This window comes from Neofelis nebulosa, chromosome 11 (assembly GCF_028018385.1).
Source record: "Neofelis nebulosa isolate mNeoNeb1 chromosome 11, mNeoNeb1.pri, whole genome shotgun sequence".
NCBI classification, from domain to species: Eukaryota; Metazoa; Chordata; class Mammalia; order Carnivora; family Felidae; genus Neofelis; species Neofelis nebulosa.
Window position 1 is genome coordinate 79,206,588 of NC_080792.1, and position 26,083 is coordinate 79,232,670.

General features: G+C 42.7%; 1 protein-coding gene and 2 non-coding genes across 6 annotated transcripts; 2 read left to right on the forward strand and 1 right to left on the reverse strand.

Annotated features, from left to right (window-relative positions):
• Positions 1-996: 996 nt before the first annotated feature.
• Positions 997-15,890, reverse strand: SIRT4 (sirtuin 4). 4 transcript variants are annotated; one of them, XM_058691111.1, is made up of 5 exons: positions 15,786-15,890; positions 6,643-7,156; positions 4,480-4,615; positions 3,989-4,201; positions 997-1,434 (listed from the first exon to the last, which is right to left on the reverse strand). In XM_058691111.1, exons 2-4 carry the CDS (start codon positions 7,131-7,133, stop codon positions 4,049-4,051), a joined length of 780 nt encoding a protein of 259 aa, XP_058547094.1. In that variant the 5' UTR covers positions 7,134-7,156; positions 15,786-15,890; the 3' UTR covers positions 997-1,434; positions 3,989-4,048. The 4 variants fall into 4 exon arrangements, with proteins under 4 accessions (XP_058547094.1, XP_058547091.1, XP_058547092.1 ...); XM_058691108.1 differs by having other exon boundaries at positions 4,324-4,615; XM_058691109.1 differs by having other exon boundaries at positions 4,324-4,615; positions 6,643-7,140; positions 15,786-15,835.
• A 3,472-nt stretch (positions 15,891-19,362) lies between these two features.
• LOC131490691 (U4 spliceosomal RNA) lies at positions 19,363-19,503 on the forward strand. The gene has a single exon (XR_009251194.1). It is a non-coding gene; the product is annotated as a U4 spliceosomal RNA (small nuclear RNA).
• Positions 19,504-20,128: 625 nt separating this feature from the next.
• LOC131490690 (U4 spliceosomal RNA) lies at positions 20,129-20,269 on the forward strand. Its single transcript, XR_009251193.1, has one exon. It is a non-coding gene; the product is annotated as a U4 spliceosomal RNA (small nuclear RNA).
• The last annotated feature ends 5,814 nt before the right edge of the window (positions 20,270-26,083 follow it).

Below are 26,083 nucleotides of genomic sequence, written 5' to 3' on the forward strand. Positions count from 1 at the left end.
GCCATTCTGTGCATGAATCTGGCCATTTTCTGGTAGAGAATAAGAATGGGGGAACAGCACATTCTCTGTGAGCCACTTGAAGCCAAGAGGTTGTATCTTTGTAGCCTTAGTACCTTACTACTGTTATTAACCATTGACAAAATTGTGGTGAGAATGGCTTGAGATTCAAAAGACCCAGATTTGAATACAATTATTGGTGCTGACTTGGTAACTGAGCAAATCTGATCCCGAGCACCTTAGGATATTCATCTGCAAAAAAGCTGGAATGAGATTTACAACAACCTTACACCTCTTCAGAATTAATGACTGTGGGAAAACAGAGTTGTGCACATGAAAAGAACTCTGTTGGTTTCAAGCTCTTAGATTATCCCAGGTAACTATAATTTACTTCCTAGGTAGGTGCAGGATGACCATGTATTGCTTGCCCTAATTTTAGACAAAAGACTATCCAGAATAGGCTGTGATTCTTTCATCCCCTTCACTTTTGATGAGATTGTGCTGAAAGCTTTAGCCTGGTACAATGATTCTTTCGGGCTAACACAATAATCAAACAAGGCTTACTGCCTTGCTCAGCAGAAACAAATCAGCTTAAGAGCCCACTTGGGAATTCAGTTTCCTCTCTACACATCAGGTTTGAGGCAAGTGTCTCATCTGGCAGCTGAAATCCAGCAGAAATCTTTAAAGAACCATGTCATAAAGCCTCATTCTCTTTTAGCTGATTAAAAAAAAGAATATAGGGGCGCCTGAGTGGCTCAGTTGGTTGTGTCAGACTTTGGCTCAGGTCATGATCTCACAGTTCATGGATTCAAGCCCCGCATCGGGCTCTGTGCTGACAGCTCAGAGCTTGGAACTTGCTTTGGATTCTGTGTCTCCCTCTCTCTCTCTGCCCCTCCCCTGCTCGTGCTCATTCTTACTCTGTCTCTCAAAAATAAATAAAAATGTTAAAAAAATAATTTAAAAAATAAAAAAAGAATATAAACATACAGCCCACATACCTGGTGTGCAAATGATTTCTTTATTCCTTAGTTAATAAAAAATTCATTCATACCATTGCTCATCTTTTAGAAAAATATACCAGAATGTTTCAGTTAAAGACATTTAACCATTTGGAATTCTAAATTAAGTCCTTTTCTTCTCCCCTCAAGCCCCACATTAGTGAGATTCCAGCTTAGTGCTCCATAGACCATTCTGGCCTAAGTATTTCCCCAGGCCGTTTCTTCTGCCTGGTGAGATAAAAAGGAATCGAAAACAGTTTACCTATCAATGGAAGCTGCTGCTTTGAAAAAGTCTTTCTTCAGGGGCAAATTTCATCAGCCTGACTGAAACTTGCCCAGTTCATAGGCAGGCTGGGAGAAAGATGCTGGTTTGCTGCCCTCTACAGGCTGCACTCAGCGAGCAGTTAGTTGGAGGAAGGAGGGAGGAATCCTCAAGGATCTGGAAAGAAATGAAACAAGTTAATGCCGAATAAGCCGAGAGTGGGTGGGGGAAAATGATTTGTGAACATCAGCCTACCATTCAAGAAACCACAGCATTTAGGATATGTAAAGAGGGCCACTATATCTTAAGTGAAAACATGCACAGCTTGATTTGACTTTCATAAAAACAGACTTAGTTATACCAGAATGTTAAACTTTGGTTATCTAGGTGGTGGAATAATAGGTAATTTGCATTATATTCTTTTTACTTGTCTGTTATCACCTAAACATTCTATAATATATATTATTCTAGTAATAAGCTAGCTAAAAAGTATATTAAAAAGTGTCTAGGCAGATATCATATGACTTTGCTCATATGAGGACTTTAAGACAAAGAACAGATGAACACAAGGGAAGGGAAGCAAAAAATAATATAAAAACAGGGAGGGGGACAAAACACAAGAGACTCTTAAATACGGAGAACAAACAGGGTTACTGGAGGGGTTGTGGGAGGGGGGATGGGCTAAACAGCTAAGGGGCATTAAGGAATCTACTCCTGAAATCATTGTTCCACTATATGCTAACTTGGGTGTAAATTTAAAAAATTTTAAAAAAAATTTTAAAAAGTGTCTAGGGGCTCCTGGGTGGCTCAGTTGGTTGAGCATCCAACTTTGGCTCAGATCATGATCTCATGGCTCGTGGGTTCGAGCCCTGTGTTGGGCTTTGTGCTGACAGTTCGGAGCCTGGAGCCTATTTTGGATTCCTTGTCTCCCTCTCTCTCTCTGCCCCTCTCCCACTCACACACTCTCAAAAATAAACATTAAAGAAAAAAAAATTAAGTGTCTGTACTAAGGGGACTTCCTTGGTGCTAGTAATATTCTGTTCCTTGATCTAGATGCTTTATGTCTTCGTCAAACTGTCCACTTATAACACATGCACTACTCTGTATAGTATACTTCAATGAAAATGTTTTTTTTTTTTAAGTTTATTTATTTACTTTGAGAGAGAGAGGCAGAGAGAGAGGGAGACAGTAAATCCGAAGCAGGGTCCATGGTGTCAGCAAAGAGCCCGACGTGGGGTTCAAACGCACGAACTGTGAGATCATGACCTGAGCTGAAACCAAGAGTCAGATGCTCAACCGACTGAGCCACCCAAGTGCCCCCAAAATGACTTTTAATAGGTGGTTATACAGGAACTCTCATTCGTTGGCGGGAATGCAAAATGGGACAGCCACTTTGGAAGGCAGTTTGGCAATTGCATACAAAACTACACAAACTTTTATCATATGATCCAGCAGTCTTGCTCCTTAGTATTTACAGCGACTTTATTCATAATTGCCCAAAACTTGGAAACAACCAAGTTGTCCTTCAGTAGGTGAATCAAATGTTAATACTGTGTGAGTGTATAGGGACAAGGGGCATATTGGAACCCTTTGTATTTACTGCTCAGTTTTGCTGTGAACCTAAAACTAAAAATTAAGGTCGCTTTTTTAAAAAGTGGTTGTACTTCCCTTAGAATATGCTAAAAACTACTGAATTGTACATATTACATGAATAAACTGTGTGGTTTGTGAACTATCTCAATAAAGCTTTTTATTTTACTTATTTATTTTTTTTAGAGAGAGAGTGTGAGCGAGGGAGAGGGGCAGAGAGGAAAGAATCCCAAGCAAGCTCAGCGCAGAGCACGACCTGAGCCTCGATGCTATGACCCTGGGATATGACCTGAGCCAAAGTCAAGAGTCAGCTGTTCAACCGACTGTGCCATCCAGGTGCCCCAAAGCTTTTTATTTTTTTAAGTGGTTGTATCCATAGATTAAAATAGATATAAAAGTACCAATACATGCTACAATATGGACGAACCTTGAAACTATTACGCCAAGTGGAGAAGCCAGACACAAGAGGCCACATCTTCTGTGAAATGTCTAGCATAAGCAGAAACAGACTAGCTATTGCCAGGGTAGGGAGAAGCGGAGGGGTTGGGGAGGGTGGAGTGACTGCTGATGGCTACAAGCTTTCTTCCTGGGATGATGAAAATATTCTGGAATTAAGACAGCTGTGAGTCATGTATAACTTTGTGAGTGTACTAAAAGCTTAATTGTATACTTTGAAAGTGTGAAAAGCTGTTATTTAAAAACAAGAAAAAAAGCAGTGGTAGATTTTGAAACCTTCTAAATAGCTGTGTGCATAGAGCTGGAAAATAAATATCTTTCAAACACTGTAGCTTAATGCACATTAAAGAATTAGTTTTAATTACTAGTGGCCATACATTAAGACGCCTATTTATTTTTATTTTTATTTTTTTACATTTATTTATTTTTGAGAGACAGAGGGAGACAGAGCACAAGTGGGAGAGGGGCAGAGAGAGAAGGAGACACAGAAACCGAAGCAGGCTCCAGGCTCTGAGCTGTCAGCCCAGAGCCCGATGCGAGGCTTGAACCCACAGATTGCGAGATCATGACCTGAGCCAAAGTCGGACACTCAACCGACTGAGCCACCCAGGCGCCCCAAGCTGCCTATTTTGTCAGTGCTCTTGGTTGAATGGGAACTGGAATCAGTATCTAGGAAAGCATTTACCTTTAATAGCAGGATTCAAGTGAAAGTCCCAGTTTCTGACTCAGGAGCATCAGACTGTGGTCAGCAGGGGTCTATTAGAGGCAGCAGTTCTCCGCAGCGAGAATCCAGTTTCAGACACGCCAAGTCATCTGACCGTGTGGGCCCAATGTTAAGTATTGCAATTGGGAGCTTCTTCTCTCGGGCAGTGAGGATGAACCTGTAACCAGAGTAAACCTTACAAGGAAAAGACACAGGTAAGAACTCTCAATGCAGTTAGAGGTAAACCTAACAGGGAGCCTCTCCAGGGCTCTCCAGCCCGCAAAAGGGGCCATTCCCACCCTGACCAAGTCAGATACCTGTAAGGATGATCCCACTACCAAGAGGGAGTCAGCTTCTTTTACACGCCTGTGCACAAAGTCAACCTTGTCAGGGTTCACTGTGTCCCCGAAGAAAACGACATCTGGTTTCAGGGGGCCTCCACATCGGCAGGACGGGACCCGAAAGCTCCGTACCTGCTCCTCTGTGAGAAAGACGTCGCCGTCAGGAGCCAGGCCATGGGCCTCCGCACTCCAGGTGGGGTTCAGAGCTTCAAAACGCTCTTGTAACACCCCCCGGGGAATCTGTTCACCACAGTTCAAGCAAAGGACCCTGAAACCAAAGAAGAGGCTGACTGAACAACTGGCCCCGAGAAGGCATGAAGCTGCCAAAAACATCTCATCCCCAACCAGTTGTAGCTCCTCCAACACTGTTCACTGTTTCTAGCACCCAGTCTTTCCCCCAAGGTAGGAATACCTTCTCATGTTAACTACCACCATTCCTTACCTTCCTCCTACTGCCAACTCTAGAACAAGCAGTGTACCTCTGCTTTCCTTACTTACACGGCCTGCTTAACCTGTTGGCTCATTTTTATCCTTAGTGCAACTGCAAATGCTTTACCAAATGACTTCCTTAGTGCCCAAACCGGTGCTTTTCCTCCCTCCCTCTCCTCCTCCAGGGTGATTGTTGCTGTCCATCACCACCGTCCCTCTAAAACACTCTTCCCCTCGGTGTCCTAACCCAGTGACTCGTTTCTCTCCTCACTTCCTTAATCGTGAGTTCGTGTGAGGGCAAGAACTTTGAATCCTTTGACCACTGTGCTATGGCCACCACCTAGACTCCACCTAGGAGTCTATAGGCTCCTGCTTATAGACAGGAGCCACTCAATAAATAGCAGTTATTTTAAGAGACCAGCCGGGGGGGGGGGGGGAGGTAAAGTAGACATGATATAATTTTTGTATCTGAGTGATGGTACATGGGAGTTCATTATACTACTTTCTTATTGGGAAGATTTGGAACTTTCATCAGGAAAAGAAAAGTTTAATGGGGCCAGGGCCATCATTAGCTCTCAAATTCCCCTGATACCACCTTGATCTGGGTCCTTCAGGCTGACCTCCCTGAGCCACACTCTCTAATCCTGTGTGGCTTTCCTCAAATGCTATTTTTATCACATTGCTTTCTTGCTCAGAAACCACTAATAGTCCCTTTTGGTCTCTCACAAAAGACCCAAATTGCACTGTACTATTTTCAGATGCACCCATGATTTGGGTCTAGCCTTTCCAGACAATCTGATTTCACAGTAGTCTCCACAGAGGCCAGGCCAGACTCCTCTGGGCTCTACAAATCCTCTTCATTTAGAAAGCCCTCTCCCCTCTTTTGTTCAGTCAGACCTGAGCCAGACTCAAGCCCCACCTTTCCCATAAAAGCTTGACCGATTACTCGAAGCTTTACTAAATCTGTTTCTCTGAACCTCTAAAGCAGGTCTATCACGGACCACATAATTTAACAATCACATATGGAATTGTCTGTTGTTAAACATGTTATTTTTGGATCCCCCCCACCCCCAGGAGATTACAAAGTTCTCACATATAAAGTAGAGCATGTTTTATGCTCTTTGGTTTTGACCCTTCCACACCACCAATAGCACACCACACGTTGTGGCACCCGATAAATATTTTATGATTGGCAGGAGGATCTCTGGGGCTTAATAATAAGGAAATGGTCTCCAGTTAGCTTCAGGTTATTTCCAGGGCTACATGTGTTCATTCCATCAATATTTACTGGGTTCTATTTGCCAGGCTGTACTGTGTTCTATGTGTCCAGGCATCAGAGATCCACCAGCTTATAGACTATGCTGTTGGTGCTTTGCTCATAGTCCCCTCAAGACACCCTACAGCCACTTGTACACAGTTCTCTTATAAGCAACTTCTTGCATCTCTCTTGCTTAGGGGGTTTACTGGCCAAGGAGTTGCAGAGTCAGTGTTAGGGAGTTAATTCCCCTAGAAAGACCCTCAACCGTTAAAGGATGGGACATGGTAGATAAATGCCCAAGCTTCCTCAACTTTCAGTGAGACAATTCTGAAGTATGCTCCAGACAGAGGGCCCCTCAAAGGATTGAGTTCCAGCTCCCCAAAGCAGCAACCCATTCATTAACATGCCCTTTTCTTGACTTTTCTTGCCTACCCTGTTTCATTTCCCCACTCCCTCAATGAGTTTGCTGGGATCAACTCCAAAATAAACAACTTGCTCCCAAATCCTTTTCTCAAGATCTAATGAGGACAAAGTGGTCAAGACAGCCAAGGTCCTTGCTCTCATGGAGCTCACATTTCTGCATTCACACTATTTAGACCTTTCTGCACCTGTGCATGCATCCATGGAGTTCTGTCAGGCGCTGACTCCCTGCTTTAGTGTGCAAGGCATCCACATTTTGGGTCACCAACCAGTACAGCTTTCCGAGTCTCTCCCAGTTGCTCAAGGCCCAATGTGCAGGGTTAGGCTGGAGGGAGGAGAACCGAGGCCAGCCGACAAAGTTTCTTGCCCAGTACCGCTGGCGGACTGGAGCACTCCGTAGAAAATCCCCATGCTGGATGGGTTTCCGGTCAGTGCGGGCATAGAGTCCCACCTTTTCTGACCTGTAGTCTGGGATCCCCGACTCAGTGGAGATTCCTGCCCCAGTCATCACTAGGAGTCTCTTGGACAGGGTGATGAAGCGCTGTAACTCTCTGATCTTCTCAGGGTCTAGAGGTGGACTCGGTGGCACAAATAACCCAATGGATCCATGTGAGCACTGCTGGCTGATGTTCACCATCCAGCGGCCTTTCGCTGCCCTGAGAGTCCACCTACAATTCATCTTTGTTCTAGAGAGAAAGAAACCTGATGGGAGAAAACAAATTTTAAAAACTAAGGCCGCCAAAGGGCACCTGGGTGGCTCAGTCTGTTGAGCGTCTGACTTCGGCTCAGGTCACAATCTCGCAGTTAATGAGTTCGAGCCCCACATGGACTCACTGCTGTCAGTGCGGAGCCCACTTCAGATCCTCTGTCCCCCACCCCACCCCTCCCCTGCTTGCATTCTCTCTCAAAAATAAACATTAAAATATATATATATATATATATATATATATATATATATATATATATATATATATATATGTAGGGGCACCTGGGGGGCTCAGTCAGTTAAGTGTCCTACTTTGGCTCAGGTCATGATCTCATAGTTTGTGGGTTCGAGCCCCGCGTCAGGCTGTGTGCCGACAGCATGGAGCCTGGAGTCTGCTTTGGATTCTGTGTCTCCCTCTCTCTCTGCCCCTCCCCTGCTTGCACTCTCTCTCTCTCTCTTGCTCTCAAAAATAAATATTAAAAAAATGTTTTATATGTAATATAATATATAAAATACATATAAATATATAGATATAATATTTATAGTATATGATATCTATATAAATAAAACTAAGGTAGCTGAAACTAAAAACAGAACTACCCTATGATCCAGCAATTGCACTATTAGGTATTCACCCAGAGGATACAAAAAGACAGATTTTAAGGGGTACGTGCACCCCAGTGTTTATAGCAGCATTATCAACAGTAGCCAAACTATGGAGAGAGCCCAAATGTCCATCAACTGATGAATGGATAAAGATGTGGTATGTATACATAATGGAATATTACTCAGTCATCAAAAAGAATGAAATCTTGGGGCACCTGGGTGGCTCAGTAGTTAGGTGTCTGACTCTTGATTTCAGCTCAGGTCATGATCTCACAGTTTGTGAGATTGAGCTCTGCTGGCGCAGAGCCTGCTTGGGATTCTCTGTCTCCTTCTCTCTCTCCCTCCCTCCCATGCTTGTGCATGTCCCCCTCTCTCTCAAATAAATAAATAAACTTTTAAAAAAGAATGAAATCTTGCCATCTGCAATGACGTGGATGAAGCTAGAATGTATTATGCTACGCACAATAAGTCAATCAGAAAAAAATACCATATGATTTCACTTATTTGTGGAATTTAAGAAATAAAACATATGAACCTAAAGGAAGGGGGAGGAAAAAAAGAAGAGAGGGAAACAAACACAAGAGACTCTTAAAAAAAATTTTTTTTTTTAGGGGTGCCTGGGTGGCTCAGTCAGTTGGGTCTCTGACTTCGGCTCAGGTCATGATACCAAGTCTTGTAAGTTCAAGCCCTGCATCGGGCTCTGTGCTGACAGCTCAGAGCCTGGAGTCTGCTTTGGATTCTGTTGTCTCTCTTTCTCTCTCTCTGATCCTCCCCCACTCCCACACTGTCTCTCTCTCTTTCTCTCTCTCTCTGTCTCAAAAATAAATAAACATTAAAAATTTAAAAAAAAAATTTTTTTTAAGTTTATTTATTTTTGAGACAGAGAGAGACAGAGCATGAATGGGGGAGGGTCAGAGAGAGAGGGAGACACAGAATCTGAAACAGGCTCCAGGCTCGATCTGTCAGCACAGAGCCCGACGCGGGGCTTGAACTCACAGACCACAAGATCATGACCTGAGTCAAAACTGGATGCTTAACCAACTGAGCCACCCAGGTGCCCCTAAAAAAATTTTTTTTAATATTTATTTTTGCAGGAGAGAGAGACAGCATGAGTGGGAGAGAGGCAGAGAGAGAGAGAGGGAGACACAGAATCTGAAATGGGCTTAAGGCTCTGAACTGTCAGCATAAAGCCTGACTCGGGGCTTGAACTCAAGAACTACCAGATCATGACCTGAGCTGAAGTCAGACGCTTAACCGACTGAGCTACCCAGGCACCCCAACAAACCACAAGAGACACTTAATGATAGAAAACAAACTATGGATTGATGGAGGGAGGTGGGTGGGAAATGGGCTAGATGGGTAATGGGTATTAAGGAGGACACTTGTGATGAGCACTGGGTGTTGTATGTAACTGATAAATCACTGAATTCTCCTGAAACCAATATTGCACTTCATGTTAACTAAAATTTAAATTAAAAAAAAAAAAGACCCCCAAAACAAAAACAAAAGTAAGGCAGCCATCAACTGATGAATGGATAAACAAAATGGGGTCTATCCATATAAGGAAATTTACCTATAAGCATAAAGTTCTGATATATGCTATAATATGGATAAACATCAAAAACATTATGCTAAGTGTAAGAAGTCAGTCACAAAAGGACAAATACTATATGATTCCACTTATATAAAATTTCTAAAATACACAAATATATAGAGACAGAAAGTAAATTAGTAGTTGCCAGGGACTAGAAGATGCATCAGAACTTTATTATTTTTTTTAGTCTTTCCCTTAGGCTTTTTTAAAATTCAAGGATAATTAACATATAGTATTATATTAGTTGCAGGTGCATTACTAGAAGTACATGCTTAATCCCCTTCACCTATTTCACCCATCCCCTCACCCACTTCGCCTATGGCAACCACCAGTTTGTTCTCTATATTTAAGAGTCTGTTTTTGGGGTGCCCGGTGGCTTCAGTCAGTTAAGTGTCTGCCTTCAGCTCAGGTCATGATCTTGCAGTTCATGAGTTCTAGCCCTGCATTGGACTCTCCATGCAGAATCTGCTTGGGATCCTCTGTCGCTCTCTCTCTGTCCCTCCCCGACACATGTTCACATTCTCTCTCTGTCAAAAATAAATAGACATTTTTTTTTAAAAAACGGGTTTCGGGGCACCTGGGTGGCTCAGTGGGTTAAGTGTCCAACTCTTGATTTCAATCAGGTCATGGTCTCACGGTTTGTGGGTTCAAGCCCCTTGTTGGGCTCTGCACTAGCAGTGAGGAGCCTGCTTGGGATTCTCTCTCTCTCCCTTTCACTCTCTCTGCTCCTTCCCCGACTCACTCATGCACTCACATGCGCTCTCTCTCAAAATAAACTAAAAATGTTTTTAATAGAGTCTGTTTTTTTGCTTATCTCTTTTCTTTGTTCATTTGTGGTTTTTTTTTCCTTAAATTCCACGAGTGAAATCATGTGGTATTTGTCCGACTTATTTCACTTAGCATTATATCCTCTACATCCATCCATGTTGTTGCAAATAGCAAGATATCCTTCTTTTTTTAATAATTTAAAAAAAAATTTTTTTTTCAACGGTTTTTATTTATTTTTGGGACAGAGAGAGACAGAGCATGAACGGGGGAGGGGCAGAGAGAGAGGGAGACACAGAATCGGAAACAGGCTCCAGGCTCTGAGCCATCGGCCCAGAGCCCGACGCGGGGCTCGAACTCACGGACCGCGAGATCGTGACCTGGCTGAAGTCGGACGCTTAACCGACTGCGCCACCCAGGCGCCCCTTTAATAATTTTTTTAATGTTTATTTACTTTTGATAGAGACAGAGCATGGGCAGGAGAGGAGCAGAGAGAAAGGGAGACAGAATCTGAAGCAGGCTCCAGGCTCTGAGCTGTCAGCAGAGAGTCCGACGCGGGGCTCGAACTCACCAACTGTGAGATCATGACCTGAACCGAAGTCAGATGCTTAGCCAACTGAGCCACCCAGGCGCCCCAAGATATCCTTCTTAAGGCTGAGTAATACTCGTGTGTGGAGTGAGTGTGTGTGTGCGCATGAGTGTGTGTGTGTGCTGACATCTTTATCCATTAATCTATAGATGGACACTTGGGTTGCTTCCATATCTTGGCTATTATAAATAATGCTTTAATAAACATAGAGGTGCATATATCTTTCCAAATTAGTGTTTTTGTTTTCCTTGGGTAAATATCCAGTAGTAGAATTACTGGATCATGGAGTAATTATATTTTTAATTTTGTGAGGAAACTCTGTACTGTTTTCCACAGTGGCTGCACTAGCTTGCATCCCCACAAATAGTGCACAAGGGTTCCTTTTTCTCCACATCCTCACCCACACTACTTATTTCTTGTCTTTGATTTTAGCCATTCTGTCAGGTGTGAGGTGATTATCTCATTTATAGCCGAAAAGCAAAGGCAGCATATAGGCATCAAACATCAACAACTTCCTCCAATTTCAACATTAGGAAGAGAGAGAATACCAGACTAGACTCTCCATGGAAGAGCACACCACGCCTCAAGATGTGGTCTTGGGAGAAAAAAAAAATTGAACTCGACAGTGATCAAGTCTCTAGAGTTTAACAATTTATAGGAAATACAGAGACCAAAGCAATGTTAGATGATATCATCGGTCCATCCATGAAGTTCAGGCCATGGGAAACTCTACAGGACAGAAAAATCAGCTTCTTCAACAAATAAACTGCAAGAGATAGAAGTAGATCTGAAGGGGGAATGATAGATTAAAGAGCTTTAAAGACATACCAACCAAATGTAATCTGTGGGCCTTATCTGGAACTTTACAACACTAATAATTGGAAAATTGAACATTAACTGTATGTTTGATATTAAGAAATTATTGTTTTGGGGGCGCCTGGGTGGCTCAGTCGGTTGAGTGACCGACTTCAGCTCAGGTCATGATCTCATGGTTTGTGAGTTCGAGCCCCGCGTCAGGTTCTGTGCTGACAGCTCGGAGCCTGGAGCCTGCTTCGGATTCTGTGTCTCCCTCTCTCTCTCTGCCCCTCCCCCACTTGTGCTCTGTCTCTGTCTCAGAAATAAACATTAAAAAAAATTTTTTTTTAATAAAAAAAAGAAATTATTGTTTTTTACGTATGGGGGCTTCTGGTTGGCTCAGTCAGTAGAGCATGCAACTCTTGATATCAAGGTTGTGAGTTCAAGCACCATGGTGGTCTTAGAGATTGCTTTAGGAAATTTAAAAAATACATATTTAAAGAAGTGTTTTATGTATGACAAATGGTATTGTGATTTTTTTAAAAGTCTTCATCCTATAGAAGTTACAGACTGAAATATTTGGGTGAGATGATATGTCTGGGAGGATTTATTTCAAAATAATATAGAGGGGGCAGAGTAGATAGAAATATACTGTATAGGGGCGCCTGGGTGGCGCAGTCGGTTAAGCGTCCGACTTCAGCCAGGTCACGATCTCGCGGGCCGTGAGTTCGAGCCCCACGTCAGGCTCTGGGCTGATGGCTCGGAGCCTGGAGCCTGTTTCCGATTCTGTGTCTCCCTCTCTCTCTGCCCCTCCCCCGTTCATGGTCTGTCTCTCTCTGTCCCAAAAATAAATAAAAAACGTTGAAAAAAAAAAATTAAAAAAAAAAAAAAAAAAAGAAATATACTGTATAAATGAAACAAGATTAGCCAAGAGTTGTTTATTTTTGAAGCTGGGTGATATGTCTGTGAATGGGGTTCGTTATATTATTCTATCTCCACAATAAAAAAATTTTTATATAGGGCACCTGAGTGGCTCAGTCGGTTAAGTGTCCAACTTTGGCTCAGGTCACAATCTCACGGTTCGTGAGTTCAAGCCCTGACTCAGGATCTGCATTGGTGGTGCTGAGCCTGCTTGTGATTCTCTCTCTCCCCGTCTCTCTCTGCCCCTTCCCCACTTGCTCTCTCTCCCTCTCTCTCTCTCCGAATAAATAAATAAACTTTAAAAAAGAAACAACAGAAGTGCCTGGGTGGCTCAGTTGGTTAAGCGTCTGACTTGGGCTCAGGTCATGCTCTCATGGATAATGAATTCAAGCCCCATGTCGGGCTCTGTGCTAACAGCTCAGAGCCTGGAGCCTGCTTCGGATTCTGTGTCTCCCTCTCTCTGCCCCTCCCCTGCGTGTGCTCTCTCTCTCTCTCTCTCTCTCAAAAATAGATGTCCTAGTGTGCCTAGGATAGTGGTAGTGCAGAAATGACAAAAGCTATGAGATAAAGTAACAATGCTTATATCTTTTGAATACTTTAAAGGTGTAAGAGATATGATCTGAAAAGTGAGGGGAAAAAAAGAATGGAGTACTTTGAAGAGAAGCTAAAATGTGGAATGTTTCACCTTAAAGGTAGATAAAACTCTAATATCTGGACCCTATCAGCAGTCATATAGTATTTGAAGAAAACATATTTGAAATTAAATGTACAAAGTGAACTAGGATAGGTAACTTAAAAGTATGCCTCCCTCATGTTGCCCTGGATCTAAACAAAAATAAAAGCAAGGGTACATGATTATCAACAATACAGAGATAAACAAGAACTAAACTTAGCCTAAAAATATATGGACTAACTGTAAGGAAGGAATTGCAAATAAAGAAAAGCTTGGGTAGCACTGTCATTTCCCCCAAATAGTCCACCCTAAATGGGATTTGGGAGGTTACTGATGAGATTTCAAAACTCATCCAATTTATACCTATAAGCTGACAACCCAAAAGGTATCTGATAATCAGCAAAGTTGTACACTGAAATATTTATGGGATGGGTGATGAGAGCCAACAGCATGATATTGAGAAATGACTGGGGAGTAGGAATTTGTTAGCATTGCACATAATACTGTCCTCTTGAAGACAAAATCTAGGTTTAAGAAAATGTATCAGAGAGGAGTACAGGTTTTTGCATAATCTAAGAAGACTCTCCATCCAGACCATACTACTTCTGGTGGCAGATTGCATGCTTATCTGAACAACCTACAAATAATGAATTAATCAGTGACTTCAGTATCTTAAAGGATGGGCCCCCCAAGTAAACAAGAATATCTTTCCCTGGAAAGGTGCAGCCTCCTCCCCGCCCCCTCCCCCACCCCCCAACACACACCTAGAGTGTATTTATAACCTTACTTTGTAATCCAAATCAATCTTTTGCAGAATTTGGGAGGGTGTGAGTTAGCTCAGGATGTGAGAACTCAAGAATGTACTGAACACTGGGGCTCCAGGCTTATAGAGTAAACTGACCCTTGCCAGGGGTGTACTACCTTCTCCCCCACTATCCCCACAAAAAGATATGAGAAAATAATCCCATCATGGCCAGTTTCAGGCTACCAATGGTTTAACAACTGGCTAGCAAGTTCCTAAATGTCTAACAATTGGCCTTCACCAGGAAAAACTGATTCCGGCCCACCTCCCCTGAGTCCCATGAAGTCCGACCTGAAACAACAAGGCTCCCTTTTTATATCTTTTTAAAAATTTGTTTTGGTCAAGAATTTCTAATACCTTCCACAAAATAAAATCTTGTCGCCACACTGGACTATTGCATAACAACCCAAGCCAATCTTGTCTTCTTGACCTCTTAAGAACCTACAACCAGAGGTCTACTATGCTTGGCCATCAGATGGAAATTAACTTAAAATGGTTGGTGAATCTTCCAAGACTTTTTGCATTCAAGAAAAACTGTACATTTTGGTTTATTTAAAAAATGGTGGAAGGGACTCTAAAAAAATGTGGATTTTAAAAAGGGAGTGTAAAATAAAAATTGGTAAAGCAGGACTCTAGCATAACATAAGACCTATTCTGTCTGTCCCAATAAAACCTGGCTGGTCAGAAATAAACTTCTTATAAACTTCAAAAGAATAATAGCTTACTCCCGATATCTTTTAAATCTTTTTTTTTTTTTTTTTTTTTTATGGGGCGCCTGGGTGGCGCAGTCGGTTAAGCGTCCGACTTCAGCCAGGTCACGATCTCGCGGTCTGTGAGTTCGAGCCCCGCGTCAGGCTCTGGGCTGATGGCTCGGAGCCTGGAGCCTGTTTCCAATTCTGTGTGTCTCCCTCTCTCTCTCTGCCCCTTTCCCGTTCATGCTCTGTCTCTCTCTGTCCCAAAAATAAATAAAATAAAAAATAAAAAAAACACGTTAAATCTTTTTTTTTTATGTTTATTTATTTCTGAGACAGAGAGAGACAGAGCATGCGTGGGGGAAGGGCAGAGAGAGAGAGGGAGACACAGAATCAGAAGCAGCATCCAGGCTCTGAGCTGTCAGCACAGAGCCCGACGCGGGGCTCGAACTCACAAACCGTGAGATCATGACCTGAGCCAAAGTCGGTCGCTCAACCGACTGAGCCACCCAGGCGCCCCTCTTTTAAATCTTTTAATAGGGAATTGTTATTCCATCTATGTCTACATCTAAAGACGTCTCCCTCAGAGGAATACACTTACAATTTTAGTTACTACCATCCCTTGGGAAACCGTGTGTTCCATAAACCTACTTCCTATTTTATAAATCAGAAATATTTCTTCATAAGCTAAGAAGCATATTTGAATTCCAGTATGCCAAGTGTTGATGCAGTTGCCGCTCAGACTTTTCTGACTTTTGATTTTTATGGCTTTTGGCTTTATTACTGTAACTAAGCACATGCACATCTTTTATTCTACTTTCCCCATATTCTTTTAGTTTACCCTCAATTGCAAACACGACATTCTAACAAAGCTTTGACGTATTATTTAACATAATGCAGAAATTCTCTAGTGACACGCACCTCATATGTAAACATTATTTTATGCCTGGCTTTCCAGATCTAGTTTCAGGACCCCGATTTCTCTAGAAATCCACAGCAACGCTTGAACCGCTGAACAAATACAGTCTGGATTCCTGAGACCAAAGGGCTCGGGAAAATCGCTGAAAACCCGCTATACTGGAACAGCTGCTCTCTGCCAGGTACTACTAAAGGGCAAAAAGTTTATATAGAATCCCTCACAACAAATTCACAACGTCTAGAAACCTGCAACCCCCACACAACACTTACCTTCCACACCTTAAAGAACACTTTACGTCTGACGACGCGACGAGCTGACTCCTTTTGCATTTTGGGAAATGCAGTCCAGGAGGCAGAAATGATGCCAGGAAAACTACAAGTCCCACAATCCTCTGGGTGTCACAGATGAGGGATCCAGATTGTGTGGTAGCGCCCCCATCTGCCTTTCCTGGTTAGAGGTGTTGAACATTCACAGGAGCGAAATGTGCCCGCTGTCTCCTAAGCCAACATGTTAGTGTCCCTTTGAGAGAAGTTGTTAGAGTTTGAAGACGAGTGTGCTCAGTGCAAAATAGTATATCTAAACAGTACTAAGTTACGAATTCATTGTTAAGATAGAAGCTTTAATAATGTATCTAGATTAGACTCATACTGAACTTCAGTGATTATGATCCTTTGCACTCACTGTGAGGAAATCAATTTCCCACCTTGTTGTGGGGTGTGAAGAAATACATTAATATCTGAAAAATTCATGTTTTTGCAGTTTATATGAAAAACTAAAGCCACAGATAATATACAAGGAATAATGTGTTTACTCACTTGGCTTCTCCAATTTTCTTTATTCTCTTTTGTGGTTTTATTACATTAACCAACACAGTGCCCAGGTCTCACTCCCAGAGATTCTGATTTAATTGGTCTGGGGAGATGCCTGGGCATCAAGACGGTTTACAAACTTCCCAGTTGTTTCTAATGTTTTTAATAATGAGAACCACTGTTCTGTAGCATCACCTAAATAAGACATCAATCAATTTGTGTTTTAGAACATCAATCAAAGGGCAGCTTACTGGAACCTTGAAGACCACCTAAGGAGCTACTTCCCCTGTTTTAAGATAAACTGAAGCCCAGAAGTGTATTGTGGAAGCTGGAGTCAGAGTTTGACTCCTGATCCTCTCACTGAATGTGTGGAGGTAAATATCTGTAAAGTCACCCAGTTTAGGAGTTTGGGAGCAATACCTACACAACTCAGATAGGTCACACTGCTGGGACAATCACCTGACATGACAGGTTTTTTGTGCCTTAGTTAACCTGACCACATTGGCTGAAAGAAAGGACCAAAATGTAGACTGGAAATTTTTACTAAGTCAAAAAAATTGCAATCAGGAATATTTCCTGCACATATGGGTATTGGATCAAAACCTATTAAAATGCCAAAACCCTGACATTTTCTCCCCCCACCCCAAGTTTATTAAGAAAAATTTCAAACTCATGTTGTTTTTTTCAGTTTGCCAAGTAGAATGAACATCGTTAATTGAGAGACTGACTAATACAGAACTATTGTGCTTTTAGGCCCCCCCAAATCTCATGTTCCTGGGAGAAGTTAGCTGACTTTTCAATTTTTCTTAGTGCTGGAAAGTCATCCGTGGAGGATGAAGTCATCCAAGACAGCTGGTAAAACACACAGTGTCACCATACCAAGAATTCATGACTACGTCCTTGATTGGATCAAAGTAAAATAATATAAAATTAATCAAGTTACTAGACTTTTTTTTTTTTCTTGATAATTTTTCCTACCCTGGCAGTTATGGCTGTGGGGGGGAAAAAAAGCTACACATCAGCATCAAATAGGTCTTTTAAAGTTGTCATTTTCTCACCTAGATGATGATTATATGAATGATCACTGAGGAATACTTTCTTTGAACGTTTCATGTTTGAATTTTTTTTTTAAGATTTTAAATAATCTCTAGATTTTAAGTCACCCTAGGGCCACCTAGGTGGTTTAGTCAGTTAAGCCTCTGACTCTTGATTTCGGTTCAGGTCATGATCTCATGGAACCAAACTGTGAGATCAAGTTGGCTTCAGCACAGAGCCTGCTTGGGATTCTCTCTCCTCTCTCTCTCTGTCCCTCCCCCGGCTTGTGCAAGTGCACACACACACTTTCTCTCTTTCCCCAAAATAAGTAATCTCTACACCCAACCTGGGGCTGGAATTTACAACCCCCAGATTAAGAGTCACATGTTCCACAGACCGAACCAGCTAAGTGCCCCTCATGTTTGAAATATTTTATAATAAAATGTTGGGGAAGGGGCGCCTGGGTGGCTCAGTTGGTTAAGCGTCCGACTTCGGCTCAGGTCACGATCTCTGGGTATGTGAGTTCGAGCCCCGCGTCGGGCTCTGTGCTGACTGCTCAGAGCCTGGAGCCTGTCTCAGATTCTGTGTCTCCCTCTCTCTGACCCTCCCCCGTTCATGCTCTGTCTCTCTCTGTCTCAAAAATAAAATAAATGTTAAAAAAAAATTTTTTTAATAAAAAAAAAAATAAAATGTTGGGGGAAATGTAATTTTCTTAGAGACTATTTACATCTTAATGAGTAGCAAAAACCAAAAGTATTTTGGAGACTATAGTTCAGGGATGAAAGAAGTCTGAATATAGGTTTCTGACAGCTTTCCATTTGTCAAGGGAAAAACAGGCAGTGGGAGCGAAAGTTACTTCAAACTTCGTGAACTGTGAACATTTCTATGAAAATCGCCTTTTCCAGCCTATCTCCTCTGAATTAAGGTGTCCAACAGAAAACCCTTTGGGATTAAAAAAAGAATTCTTAAAAAAAAGAAAGAAAGAATTACCATATGACCCAGAAATTCCCCTTCCAACTATGTACAGAAACGAATTGAAAACAAGGATTCAGATGGATATTTGTATGCCACTGTTTGTAGAAGGATTGCTCACGAAAGCCAAAGATGGAAACGAAGCAGATTCATAGAATAATGGATGGATAATTAAATTCCATACAATAGAATATCAGCCATAAAGAGGAATGAAATTCTGATATATATACTACAACATGGATAGACCTTAAAACATTATGAAATAAGCCAGACAGGCGCCTGGCTGGCTCAGTCGGAAGAGCATACAACTCTTGATCTCGGGGTCCTGAGACCCGCGCCATGACTGGGGTATTAAGTATTATTACTTAAATAAATAAACTTAAAAAAAAAAAAAAAAGTCAGAGGCCAAAAGTCAAATAGTGTGATTTCGCTTATATGAGGTACCTACTGGAGTCAAATTCAGCGACAGAAAGTAGAATAGAAGTTTCTAGGGGTTGGGAGAGGGAGAAATAGGAAAGGGAGTTAGTGTTTAATAGGTACAGAATTTCGGTTTGGGATGATGAAAAAGTTCTGGAGAGGTATGGTGATAATGGTTGCAAACAATGTACATAATGCCACTGAACTGTATACTTAAAAATGGTTGGAATGGTACATTTTCTATTACGTATAGTTTACCACAATTTTTTTAAAAACACTATTTTGGAGAAGATAGTTACGCTGTGAATCGGGAGCCAAGGGAACAGCATGCTGATACAGCCCATTTTCATCTGCCGCAATTCATTCTATGAATTAAGTTATTAGCATATTTCTCTCCCATAATGCTTTGCTTCAGGCTCCATCAAAGCTTAGTTAAGTGAAATCAAGAAACGAAATCCTTAGAAACAGCTCAGGCATTTTCAAGAGATATTCATATGTTTGTATAATTTTTAAACAAAGAACAATTGGTCATTTTCCAGTACGACTCAAAAATCACTTTTCTGTAATGGGAAGCTTGCCTATTGGGGATGATGAGTAGGGGGCGTTGCTCGCCAGCTTTGCGCAGTGGCAGTATCGTAGCCAATGAGGTTTATCCGAGGCGCGATTATTGCTAATTGAAAACTTTTCCCAATACCCCGCCGTGACGACTTGAAATATAGTCGGCATTGGCAATTTTTGACAGTCTCTACGGAGACTGACCGTTTCAGTACAAAAAAAAGAGTTTTGTGTTTTGTTTCTCTGGTTTAGGGGGTGGGAAATGACAAGTGATTTCTAGTTTTCTGTTTTTTCGAAGTTGTTTTTTTTCTCGTCTTTATTTTGGAGGCAGGAATGTAGTTCGCAGTTAGTTGCTTTCTTTTGGTGGTATCTTAGTTCTCTCAGCTGTTGGTGTTGTATTCTGTATTGTTTTTGCCAGGCTGACGTCCGACATTGCACGAATACTTGCTGTGACCGTTGCCCACGTAGTCAGTACGTAGCTACTGGTCCTTTTTCGGTTCACTCTGGCTTTTCCTGTCTTTCCACTGATCACTTTTTTTCACGGTTTTTAACTCAAAATTCATTTAACCTGGTCATCTCTGTGATGTGTCATGACGATTTGCATAAGATTACCCAGCATCCCCAGCGAATGCACTCTAACTTACAAAATCTGAATATTCGACACGAGTCGATCCAACAACAAGAAGCCTCGGGTGCAGACCAGTCTTAAATATAATTGCTGGAAGCAGAACGCATCGTATACACGAATTCGCCTGGAGTCGCCCACCCTCACTGTAAAGGTGGTTGTCATCTGTGGGGGAGCAGGGTGCGTGCTTACAATCTCCAGCTTTGCGCAGTGGCAGTATCGTAGCCAATGAGGTTTATCCGAGGCGCGATTATTGCTAATTGAAAACTTTTCCCAATACCCCGCCATGACGACTTGAAATATAGTCGGCATTGGCAATTTTTGACAGTCTCTACGGAGACTGAATATTTCTGTATTAAAAAGAAGTTTATGGAACAGCTAGCTGTCACGTCACCTGAGCTGATTTTTCTTCAGTACTGAGTGTTAACCGTTTCCAACTGAGCATGAGCACGTATACAGTACTCGGTGAGGTTATTTCCCCCAAAATGTGAAATGTGTATGAGAATCTTTTATTATGGTAAAGTAACGTGTTTTATAATTAGGAGCTGACCCCGTTGAGAGGTACGGATTTCCCAGGGTTGGAGGGAGTGAATCTTGACCAAGTGCTTCTTAAAAGCCCCGGAGGAAAAAGATGCTCTACTTTTACTTACTCAGTCCCCATTGTGACGTTCCAGGCAGAGCTGTGCTGGAAACCAAGTCACCTTAATTCTAGTGTTGTACTGGGTTCTGCTACATTGGCTACCTCTAGTCTTGTTCTCTCCCTAGGGAGGCCAGAGGTGTCCCAGGACAGACGCCCTCAAGAGGCCCACCCTTGCTCCTGGCAGATCCAGGTGGACGTGCGTAGGCCGTCTCCCATCAAACACTCCTCCGGTCTGTAAGCAAAAGGATTTGGTTATTAAGGGCTAAGGTGTGGTGGACAGGTATCTATTGCTTCAGGGCAGCCTTGGGGAAAACCGCCCCAGCGGTAAATTAGACCCAATCGCTGCTTCGGGGAGTTCAGTTTTGAGACAGGCCACAAGTAAACGAACAGATGAGCTAGAAAATTACAGATTATTTCAGTGCTATGAAGAAAATAAGCAGGGAGCTGTGGTGGAGCCATCATTCTTTTCTTTTTTCTTTCTTTCTTTTTTTTTTTTTTTTTTACAAACAGCTCTTTTGAGTTATAATTGACATTCAATAAAACACACATTTTTAAATACACAATGTTATTATTTTTTTAATGTTTATTTATTTTTATTTTTTTTTTTAATTTTTTTTTCAACGTTTTTTTATTTATTTTTGGGACAGAGAGAGACAGAGCATGAACGGGGGAGGGGCAGAGAGAGAGGGAGACACAGAACCGGAAACAGGCTCCAGGCTCCGAGCCATCAGCCCAGAGCCCGACGCGGGGCTCGAACTCACGGACCGCGAGATCGTGACCTGGCTGAAGTCGGACGCTTAACCGACTGCGCCACCCAGGCGCCCCTGTTTATTTATTTTTGACAGAGGGAGAGAGAGACAGAGCATGAGCGGGGAGGAGCAGAGAAAGAGAGGGAGACACAGAATCCGAAGCAGGCTCCAGGCTCTGAACTGTCCGCACAGAGTCGGATGCAGGGCTCGAACTCACAGACCGCGAGATCATGACCTGAGCTGAAGTTGGACACTCAACCGACTGAGTCACCCAGGCTCCCCTAAAGCACACAATTTTATAAGTATTGAGACATGTACACCGAAGACACCATTACAATCCAGAGAGTGAACACATTCATCACTCCCCTCCCCACCTCCTGTCTCTTCCCACTCCCTTCTGTTGCTATAGTTGGCAATTTCCAGAGTTGTATATAAATAGAATCGTATGGTATGTGACATTTGGAGACTGACTTTTTAACCAAACATAATGTCCTTGAGGTCCATCCAGGTTGCATGGATTAATAGCTCATTCATTTCTCTTGCTGAGTAGTATTCCGTTTATGGAAGTACAGGGGTTTATTTCAACCATTCACCCTTTGAAAGACATGTGACTTGTTTCCAGTATTTTGCCATCACCAATGAAGCTTCTAAGAACATTCCTGTACACGTTTTGTGTGAACAAGTGTCCCTGGCTGGCTCAGTCAGTAAAGCACGCGACCCTTGGTCTTGGGGGGTGGTGAGTTCAGGCGCCATGTTGGGCCTAGAGCTTACTGAAAAAGGAAAAAAGGGGGGCTGGGTGGCTCAGTTGGTTAAGTGTCTGACTCTAGATTTTAGCTCAGGTCATGATCTCATGGTTCGTGGGCTCGAGCCCCCTCTTGGGCTCTGTGCTGGTAGTGTGGAGCCTGCCGGGGATTTTCTCTCTCTCTCTCTCTCTCTCTCTCTCTCTCTCTCTCTCTCTCTCTCTCTCTGCCTTTCCCTTGCTCAAGTGCCATCTTTCTCTCTCTCTCTCTCTCTCTCTCTCTCTCTCTCAAAATAAATAAACTTAAAAAAAATTTTTTTTTTAAGGAAAAAACCAAGTTTTGTGTGAGCATAAATTTTTAATTCTTTGGCCATATGGGAAATTACATGTTTAATTTTGTAAGAAATTGCCAGATTAGGGGCGTCTGGGTGGCTCAGTCGGTTGAGCGTCCGACTTCAGCTCAGGTCACGATCTCGCGGTCTGTGGGTTCGAGCCCCGCGTCGGGCTCTGTGCTGACTGACGGCTCGGAGCCTGGAGCCTGCTTCGGATTCTGTGTCTCCCTCTCTCTCTGACCCTCCCCCGTTCATGCTCTGTCTCTCCCTATCTCAAAAATAAATAAACAGTGGGGCGCCTGGGTGGCGCAGTCGGTTAAGCGTCCGACTTCAGCCAGGTCACGATCTCGCGGTCTGTGGGTTCGAGCCCCGCGTCGGGCTCTGTGCTGACTGACGGCTCAGAGCCTGGAGCCTGCTTCCGATTCTGTGTCTCCCTCTCTCTCTGCCCCTCCCCGTTCATGCTCTGTCTCTCTCTGTCTCAAAAATAAATAAAAACGTTAAAAAAAAAAAAAGAAAAAAGAAATTGCCAGATTACTTTCTAGAGTGGCTGCATCACTTTACTTTTCTTTCTTTTTTTCTTTTAAAGTAGGTTCCATGCCCATCCTGGGTCTTGAACACATGACCCTGAGATCAAGGGTCACATGCTCTCCTGACTGAGCCAACCAGGTGCCCCCACTTTATTTTCCATGTGAAGTCTTTGAAAATCTAGACAAACCCCCCTGCCTTTTTTCTTTCCTTCATGACATTGATTTTTTGGAAGAATCCAAGACAGGTATCTTTTTTTTTTTTTTTTTTTTTAACGTTTTTTATTTATTTTTGGGACAGAGAGAGACAGAGCATGAACGGGGGAGGGGCAGAGAGAGAGGGAGACACAGAATCGGAAACAGGCTCCAGGCTCCGAGCCATCAGCCCAGAGCCCGACGCGGGGCTCGAACTCACGGACCGCGAGATCGTGACCTGGCTGAAGTCCGACGCTTAACCGACTGCGCCACCCAGGCGCCCCTCCAAGACAGGTATCTTGCAGGAGTCCCACATTCTGACTTCATCTGATTGTGTCCCAAGGTGTTGATTAACATATTCCTTTGTCACCCTATATTTCCTGTAACCAAGACTTCCCAGCTTGATTAGATTCAAGAGAACTTCAAAGGTGGCTCTGTGAACTTTGTACTGCACCTTCCATTTTTCAGTGATGCTGAATTTAAGCACCTGGTTAAGGCAGTAACTGCTCTCTCTCTACTGTAAAAGTAATCCGGTGTCTGTGGAATGAACACTTGCCATAGGAACCATTTGATACTAAAAGCCCTTTGCTTTCCATGACCACTCTTCTCAACTACTTCCTGATCAGCCATCAAATCCGGCTGAATAAGATAAATTAATGTCACTCCTTCTCTAGAACCCAGGATAGGTTTCCTAGGACTGGGGGAGACCCTGCATTTACAACCTATGGTCCCAGGAACTCAAGAAGAGTCCTCAGATAAGCCAATGTATCAGAACTGAGCAAACCTGATGGAAAGAAGAGGTCAGTGATAATTGCTCAAAGGGGCATCCTGGAGACCCCATGTTAAGAACTTTAAGAGGAACCAGGTGTGCTATCCAGAGGCTGAAATTTCCTTTCTTTTTAAAAACTTTTAATGTTTATTTTTTTTAATGTTTATTTATTTATTTATTTATTTATTTATTTATTTTACTATATGAAATTTACTTAATGTTTATTTTTTAAGAGAGAGAGACAGAATGTGAGCAGAGGAGGTGCAGAGAGGGACGGAGACACAGAATTGGAACCAGGCTCCAGGCTCGGAGCTGTCAGCACAGAGCCTGACACGGGGCTCAAACTCATGGACCACGAGATCATGACCTGAGCCGAAGTTGGACGCTTAACCAACAGAGCCCCCAGGCGCCCCACAATATAAGTATCCTTGATGGTGTGATCTGGAAATGCGCCCCAACCATTTCTTCCCACCTTAGTTGGTTGCCAGGATGGCTAATCAGGGTGTCAAACCAGGTCTGAAGGAAATAGACAATGGTGCTCCCTCCCATGGCAAATTTTGTGTTGATGAGAATGTCAGAGGATCCTCTGGCAAACACTGACCCATGTGGTGTGGGGGTGTGGGTGGGAGTGAGTTTTTTAGAATTTATAATAGCAAGTAAGTAAAATAATGACTAATTGGTAAGCAAACACAAGAGAGAAAAGCATGGAAAAACCACTGGAAAGATGAACAAATAGCTTAAGGAAAACAAAATGATGTTTTTATTTTTTAAAAAAGGTAAATTTTATAAAATATCCATGTGATATTTTGCTCTCAGCTCTATCAGAATCCTCTTTTGGCTGGGTAATTTGAGTTGCAATGACTTTTTTCTTAAATTGAAGTAAAATTCACATAACATAAAATTAGCTGTTTTAAAGTGAATCCATGTGATTTTAACATATTGTTTTCTATTTTTCAACCTAATTTTTTTCTGGTTACAAAATTATTGCATGTTTGTATGTAAAATCCAAGCATCCTATATATATGAAGAGATAGTCAAAGACTCCCCCCCCCCCCAATAATCCCCCTTCAACCACTAGAAGAGAAAGCCACAGGTAGATGAGACTATTCCTCCAAATTGTTCTATTCCTATATTAACATAATTGTTAACAAACATTGAATTATACTCTACATACAGTTCACCATTTCCTTTTCCTTTAGGAAAATGCCTATGCATGGGCATTTGGGATGTTTCCAGTTTTTCCTGATTATAAGCAATGCTCCAATGAACATCCTTGGATGTACAGCTTTGCCTGGTCATGGGATATTTCTAGGAAAATTCTCTGTAAGTCTGATCGCCTGCACAAAGGCCATGTGTATTTTGCATTTTGCGAAGTGCCCCCAAGTCAGCTTCCCCAAAACTATACCAGTATTTGCCCACAAAGCCACGTAGGGAGAGCATCTGGAGAATGTTTGATGTATATGTTTGGACGTGCTCTGTAGATTTCACAAGGCTCCACCCGGTTAGGGAAGGAAAGAGGGAGGGACATGAATTCACATCCAGTTCCAACACTTGTTTATTCCCAGCTCCTTTCCAGACAGAGAGCAAGGAGAAGAGTCTGGGTTGGGTGAGGTAATCCTGACCCCATCCCCCTCCACCATGTAGGGAAATATCTTTGGAAACATCAGCTCCTGTGGAGCCAACACTTACCCCACCCTCCCATCCTGTTGCCCCAGCCATCCTGGACCCCCTGGCTCCAGAGCACAGAAAGCCTGGGCTCCGAGGGCTATCTCAGCAAGAAAAGGACTCACTAGCCCCCAAACAATCTTCTTAGTGTCCAAATCACTGCAGACTGTCTGCAAGAATCTCTGGCTTCTCGAGGTTAAAAATATCCTGTGCCGGAGGGGCCATCAGTGTCTGGCTCAGAAGAGAACTGGCTCTCCATTGCTGGGGAAATTAACTAAAACCAATTGACTTTTTTTCTATGAAGCTTTGAAGCCAGACTTTCAACTGGGTTAAAATCCTTACTCCACTATTTGCTAGCTATGTGACCCTAGGCCACTTCCTTAACTTCTCTGTGCCTCAGTTTCCCTGGCTGTAAAAGGAGTGTCGTGATCTCATCCATCTCAGAGGCCAGCGGGTCTCCATCCTGGCTGTGTACAAGAATTGGCTGGCAAGCTTTTAAAAATCCTGATGTCCAGGCTGTATTCTAAGCCAATTAAATCTG

What these genes read in the sequence shown, in the direction of transcription:
- SIRT4 (XM_058691108.1), bottom strand. Translation starts at nt 7,133, where the DNA reads ATGAATTGTAGGTGGACTCTCAGGGCAGCGAAAGGCCGCTGGATGGTG. An exon ending in CTCCATGGATGCATGCACAG is followed by an intron (nt 4,616 to 6,642) that starts GTGCAGAAAGGT and finishes CTTTGGTTTCAG; the next exon opens with GGTCCTTTGCTTGAACTGTG. An exon ending in TAGTGGGATCATCCTTACAG is followed by an intron (nt 4,202 to 4,323) that starts GTATCTGACTTG and finishes TTTCCTTGTAAG; the next exon opens with GTTTACTCTGGTTACAGGTT.